General features: G+C 36.5%; 1 protein-coding gene across 1 annotated transcript; it reads right to left on the bottom strand.

Annotated features, from left to right (window-relative positions):
* Window positions 1–2,797: 2,797 nt before the first annotated feature.
* LOC126100506 (protein lethal(2)essential for life-like) lies at window positions 2,798–5,153 on the bottom strand. The gene is made up of 4 exons (XM_049911116.1): window positions 5,040–5,153; window positions 4,384–4,602; window positions 4,004–4,225; window positions 2,798–3,176 (listed from the first exon to the last, which is right to left on the bottom strand). The coding sequence occupies exons 2-4, from the start codon at window positions 4,600–4,602 to the stop codon at window positions 3,069–3,071; spliced, it is 549 nt and encodes a 182-aa protein (XP_049767073.1). The 5' UTR covers window positions 5,040–5,153; the 3' UTR covers window positions 2,798–3,068.
* Window positions 5,154–6,644: the final 1,491 nt, after the last annotated feature.

Raw genomic sequence — 6,644 nt, forward strand, 5'->3', positions numbered from 1 at the left:
GGACTCACTCCATAGGATATTTACACGAAGTCAACACAGTTTTCTGTAGAAATGTCTCTTCTATATGCATAAAGTGCACTTTTCGCACAGTGGAAAATCCAGAATGGAATAATGAAAATATTATGAATAGGATAGATTCCTACTCACCATATCGCTGAGATGGTGAGTTGCAGAGAGGCACAACAAAATGACTGCTAACAAGTAAGCTTTCAACCAGAGAGACTTAAGAACTAATCTGTCAGACTACTTTTGTTCCTAAGATTTACACTGGAGTCCCCATATATGATTATACTGGCTCCTTCTGTAAATGAAGTGTTAAGCAATGATTTAATTGATTAATAAATATTCTTTATCTCCTGTAGGTGGTCTGTCTATTGCAATGACTTTTCCTTGTAGTTAATACAACTGCACAGCAGCTGCTTCAAAATGTTCCTCCACACTCAATGATTTGGCTTCACACCTTATGTAATTGATTTGGTAAAAATACATATACCTCTATTTTTGGCATTCTTTCTACAATATTAAATTGCCAATTCACAGGGCTGGATGTTAATGTCACTTAGTTCAAAATTTCTCCACTAGTGCTCCATAATGTAAATGTATTACAAATTTTCACCAGCCATTGCTGTCTCAAATTCATGCTGGTAACTAGGATGAGAACAAGTTAGCTATATGTATGTTATGTAATGTCATGTTCTGTCTTGTGAGGTTCCAAAAATCCATGAGAAGCGTAGGTTTTCTGCATCTTACGGGCCATTCACAGGACTGCAGTGACTTTTTTGCTGCTGTTTCCATTTCTGTTGTTGATTATCATGGTGCTACTGTCAGATGTTTCTGAAGGCTGGGAAATTGTGTGTTGTGTCAGGTACATTATCCATGTTCTTCGAATTTTTCTCTGTGGACTGGTTACATTTGAGGTGTTTCCTTGCTCTGACAAAATCTCCTGTCTGGCTTGGAGTTTCATAGCTTCACTGACATCTGATTTCACAGTTAATTATCCATATAATGCAAATTCCTTTCCATTCAAGGTATGACCTCTGTGGCATCATACTACATACTTCAGATGTTATTTACTGGTACTAAAATTTCTGTTATAACAGCATTTTTCTCTTAGTCTGTGTAGGAAAAAATCAGTGTGTATTGTGGAATCCTTTCCCCAATCTGTTTATATCCACATGTGTTTCATTTTTAAACTACCTACAAATATTTTGCATCTCTGTATCCTTTTCTGTGACTCATGTATGTAGCATAGAATTTCATGCCTGGTTTTATTAGACAAGTCTAAGTCCAGATGTTGTACTCTAAAATTAATTGGCTATATTATTTGACGACAATATTATTGCACCTTAAAATGGGTGTATTTTGGTTGGCTTATTGTGAATTTGTATCGTGATGTTTCATGAGGATGCGATGAGGCACTTGCTAATATATGCACAGCTGTCTTGAAATCATTCACAGTGTGACGTGTTTTCATTAGTCACCATTGTTCTAGTTTACATTTAACATCATTGTGCATTTCTGATAATGACCATGGGAGGCCAAGTGCAATAATATTGTGGTCTGGTAATACTTCACCTTGGGTGTTTGCATATTGCATAACTTTTTCACAAAAATCTGAGTCTATACTCTCCCAAAGAAGAAATAAATAATTTTACAAAGTAGAAAACAAAGAGAAAGAAAAAAAATAAGGTCTCATTGTACAACAGAAATTAAAGACTTTCCTAGGACCGATGACCTCACTGTTTGGTCCCCTCCCCAAAGATTTTGTAACTACCAAAAGTTAAAATAATAAAAGTAAATGTTGTATTTTACATAGGTTCCAATTACTGGAGCAAAAGAATGCTTATGCCTGTGGTGCATCATTTAATTCTATACACTTTTTATGTCATTAAAAGTGAAAATAACATTAAGCAGGGAAACCTGACAAACTTAGTTCCCAATTTGAATAATACCAATATGGAATGTTATATTTGGCCAACTTAAGTGAAATGGGCCTGCAACTATCCGCAGTCTAATGAAGCTTATGACAACTGCTCAACAAAGTTTCACTTTACACAAATGGTGTAAAAGTGTGTAATACCATTATTATACTAAACAATTCAAGCCTTGAAATATAAGCTAATCGATTCCTGTGGCTCCAGTAAAAAGTATAATTTTGAAACTGATGCCGCTTGTAAGCTCAAACAGAAACACATTTGTTGCAATATTCATTACACTGTCTTATTTTCTTTATTTCATAAAACAGTAGAGTTGTGTTAACTGTTGCAAATTATTTGTAGGCCTAGTGAAAATATGTTGGAGACTTTTTTAAATCAGTTAGAATTTGCTGTAAAATGTCCACAACTTCCATTTCTGTCATGCCAGTGGTAAATGTGATCAAACAAGAGCATGTTTATCTCATTGCAAAATTGTGTGTATTTTGTCTCAACACCTCATCTTTAGTAATTATTCTGATCAGTCTAGCTTTATAGTTCCATTGTATGCCCATGTGCAGTACTTAAACTTCAGTATTTTTGAATATTTATATTATCCTTTGCAATTTCAGATTAACCCTTTAGTTCACAGGAGTTGCCACTTCTTTCAATAGTTTTGCTAGTCAACTTCCAAAAAAGTGCCATTTCAACTGTAGAATTGTAAATAGGTTTACAAAAAAAAGCCTGTGCAATAGCCAAGGATTCTTGTAAACACCACAGCAATGCACTCATTCAATGTGAAATCAAGTCACAATGAGTATCACATAAGAATTGTTTGTCATAGGATGAAAGGCAATAATGACAAAACAGTTACCATACACAATTTTTATTTACCATTTCACAACACAAATACTATCAGTCTTATATTGTGTTCTGTTTCTAGTGATAATTATTCACCACAAGACATTTGTGATAACTTGTATGAAACATGTTTTACACTTAAATTAATTTAAGTCATTAAATGCTATCTTTGACATATGTAAAGCTTATCAGAGACAAAAGGGAAATGTTAAATTTCTTGGAGGAAAAACATAATGGCAAAGAAATAACCAATCAATACAACAACAAAATTTAGTTTGCACATCAATGAAGATTTCACTGCTCCATCTTCTCTCCTCCCTGCTGTTGCTGGTCGGTAACTGCTGGAACACCTGTTTGCACAATTTGTACTACACGCTCACTGCCCTCTGCTGGAGGGAGAGCCTGAAAAAACAAAGAGTCAAATGAGTTCCCAGATATAAGAAAGTTATCACTATCATATGATATTTTCTTTATTGTGATTAGCTTCCAAAGTTACACAGCAATGCTCTATGCAATACACTGATTCTACACATACTGAAATGCTTTGCAACACATGTTTTAACTTGTCACTAGCTGTACCCAGTCATGACCCTCCTTGTGAAGAATTTATGTTTAGAGCTCAGGGGGCAAACAGTTTCATTCCATCTTCCTTTTAGCTACAATACAAATGCCCAAATATATGTAACAGTTTCAGTCCTACAGAGGTTTGCTGAATCTGTGACACTTCCTATACTGTCCCTGGACAGTACGACACAGTTACCTTTGACAAATCTTACTTCTCATTGGGATTATTTAAAGTCTGAAATTTTGTATGACTAGCATGGGTCCCAATAAGGACCACAATGCTGTAGATAAAAGTACTAGGAATACAGTGTGCCTAGCCTAACTTCTTTTGAGCAGCCTTTTACAAAGATTATTACTTTGAGAAGAATATTGTTAGCAAATTACATATCACTTGCAAATCCCAATGCAGCTTACAAAAAAGTTTTCCGTTACAGATTTGTAATCAAGATCAGCTGACTCTTCAAAAAGAATTGCTACACAGTAACCAAATCTTGCTGTTTCTTCTGGGCATAATCTTATTGACTGGGCCTTCAATAATGATGTACAAATCATTGCTGGTTATCATCATCCCACAGCTATATTGTGTGACGATCTTTCTACCAAGTTTTGTAACCTAATATAGGTTCTACAACTACTGGAGGTCAGTAATATTTTCTGATACGTACCTTCTTTGGTGCCGAGATGGTGAGGACGCCGTCTGATGATAGTTGCGTCTGCACCTGGTCAGTCACGACGTCCTTCGGCAGCAAATAGCGACGCTGCATCTGGCGCGAGATGTATCCGTGCTCATCTTTACGCTCCTCATGTTTTGCCTCTACCACCACACTGTCGCCTACCACTTTTACCGTCAGCTCCTCCGGTTTGAACTGCTGGACGTCTAAATTGACCTACAACGAAAACGGTACCATAAGTTCGGCTAGCATAAGCTATTTTCTGTGGTGCTGTGCCCATAAACTCCAGAACTAGCAAAATTGCTTTTTTCTTTGACGTTATTAACAGCTAAAAGCTGTGTTGGATTAAAGTTTATCATGTGATGTTCACTTACCTTAAACCCATCTTTGTTATTCTGAATGGTAGATACGCCGGAGTTACGAGCTGCCAAATGACGCCATGGTCTGTAATATCCAGAAAGACTAGGGACAACAGACAGACGAGGGAGAAGCAAATCGTCGTGTGTCAGACCCAAGCCGAAATTTTGGTCGAATAATGACATCTGTCTGTCGACATCGTCAAGCAAGTGGCGGATCATCGGTGTCAGAGCCATCTGCAACAGTACATGACTCACTATCACTGTGTTTTACAGTTAAACTATTCCAACTTACTTTAACTATTCACAGAAGTGCTTATGACCATTCAGTGTGTGCTTAAGAAATTATGAAGGAAATGCCGCGTCAGTAAACTGTTTATGTCCTCCAACCGCACATTACATGCAGCCTCAAAAATTAGTGATTCACCTCGTGAACAATCCAGTGATATATTACAGTATATTATGTAGAAAAAAAAACTTCACAACGTGACAAAAAGAACAAATACAGTATCACGACAGCACATTACAGTTATCAGCACTCCCGGTAGTCAAATAATCCACGCAACATCAAATAAAATCGACTTGATCTCAGCAAGAGTTCATCACCACTTCATTAATTAACTGCAGGTCGCTACAGCGAAGCAGCAAACACAACATCTTATGTGCGCACTTACCTTTTACGAACGAAAGCGCTGCTGTAACTTCGAAAGATTCGCTCGGTTTGCGCACTTTCTGTACACGGCGGCAAATCGTGCGCTTCGAGCCCGCGCCAACGATTATATAGGCTGATGCCAGTGCTACCAACATTGTAAGAATGAACGTGACTAACAAGTTTGGAATGGACCAGTGATCACTGGAATGGACGGTAGCGACTTCTATAACTGTCGCGTGCGTTCTAGATATTTCGAGTATCAAGCAGACACTGTTAAGGCCAAATCCCATGCCTTTCACGTTACGGCACAAACGCATAGCTGCAGTTTCGTGTCGTCACTTGTACACGTATTACGGTGTCTCAATTTCGTGTGTGTTTCCTATCAAAGTAATGTGGTGCGAGTTTTATTGCTGCACGTTGCACAAGAAGTTGTGGTATAATTTTGAAAAATTATCCTGTTAAAAATCGTTTGTGGGAGCATAAACGTTGCCTATATGAATTTTGTGGCAGAAATGAACGACACTATCGTAATTTAAAGACAGCGATCGAGATTTGTAAATTTGTTTTATGGCCGATATCAACAGTTTATTTATTTAGTTTTTTCTTTGGCATTGGACCTACCCGATAATCTGTAGCTGGGAGTGATGGGTGCGTCATACAATTTATAGGAGGGCAGACTACGTCAGATGTAACATTTGCGCTCTAACTGCATTTATCATGTTAACATTAAATCATATATAACTACAATAAAGAATACAGTATTCCATTTTATAGGTACATAAATGGTTATTCCATACTTTCTGTTACAATATATCAATATTGAGTTTCATTTTTAATATTCACTCATAGTGAATACAAGTTTCTGTGTGAGGTACTCTTTTTTTTTTTTTTTTTTTTTTTTTTTAAGCTAGTTTTGAAAATTTAAAAATAAACTTTTTCCTGCTGCTTCTGAATTCCTCATTGTTCCTTTCCTCTTGTTTTGTGGTTATGCAGTCTTTTTGTAGACGCTTTTAATTTGCTCTCACTGACCTATTATTCAGATACTTCGTCTGTACAGTGAGTGCAATGTCATAATATTGTATATAAATGCTTGTCTACATGACTGTCTGGGTGGTATCTTTATTATGCACCTCACTGCTGTTATCCAAACTTCAAATATTATCTTAGAGTAACCTGTTTGTGCAATTCCTATAGGCCTATGCAAATTGAGTTGGCCAGATATGGGAACACATTGTTCTGACAACTTATGACTCATGACTTTTTCTGTTTTGCACATGAGAAAAATCTGTGTATTTATATTTTTACACATTACATGCATGTGTTTCACACAATGTCAAATACTTATCTAAAAGTTTCCAAAAAAAATTGTGCTCATAATGTCTTTGTCTCTCCACAGTGTGTTTCACTCATATTTGTTTGAAACACTAGACACACTGTTTTAGACTGATCTATAAAAAGACTATTGTTTTAGAGACTTATATGCATTTTCAATATTCGGGAGTGCTTTCTTGTCAAGCTCCTCCTGTGTCTCAGTTGCATATATACTGGTTGTGTCATCGGTATGCATTGTAAGATTCTGATTTATATAGTGTAGGAAATCATTTATGCAGAGAATAAATAGTATTTG

This window comes from Schistocerca cancellata, chromosome 9 (genome assembly GCF_023864275.1).
Source record: "Schistocerca cancellata isolate TAMUIC-IGC-003103 chromosome 9, iqSchCanc2.1, whole genome shotgun sequence".
In the NCBI taxonomy this organism is placed as follows: domain Eukaryota; kingdom Metazoa; phylum Arthropoda; class Insecta; order Orthoptera; family Acrididae; genus Schistocerca; species Schistocerca cancellata.

What these genes read in the sequence shown, in the direction of transcription:
- LOC126100506 (XM_049911116.1), bottom strand. Translation starts at nt 4,602, where the DNA reads ATGGCTCTGACACCGATGATCCGCCACTTGCTTGACGATGTCGACAGA. An exon ending in ATAACAAAGATGGGTTTAAG is followed by an intron (nt 4,226 to 4,383) that starts GTAAGTGAACAT and finishes TTTTCGTTGTAG; the next exon opens with GTCAATTTAGACGTCCAGCA. An exon ending in CCATCTCGGCACCAAAGAAG is followed by an intron (nt 3,177 to 4,003) that starts GTACGTATCAGA and finishes TTGTTTTTTCAG; the next exon opens with GCTCTCCCTCCAGCAGAGGG.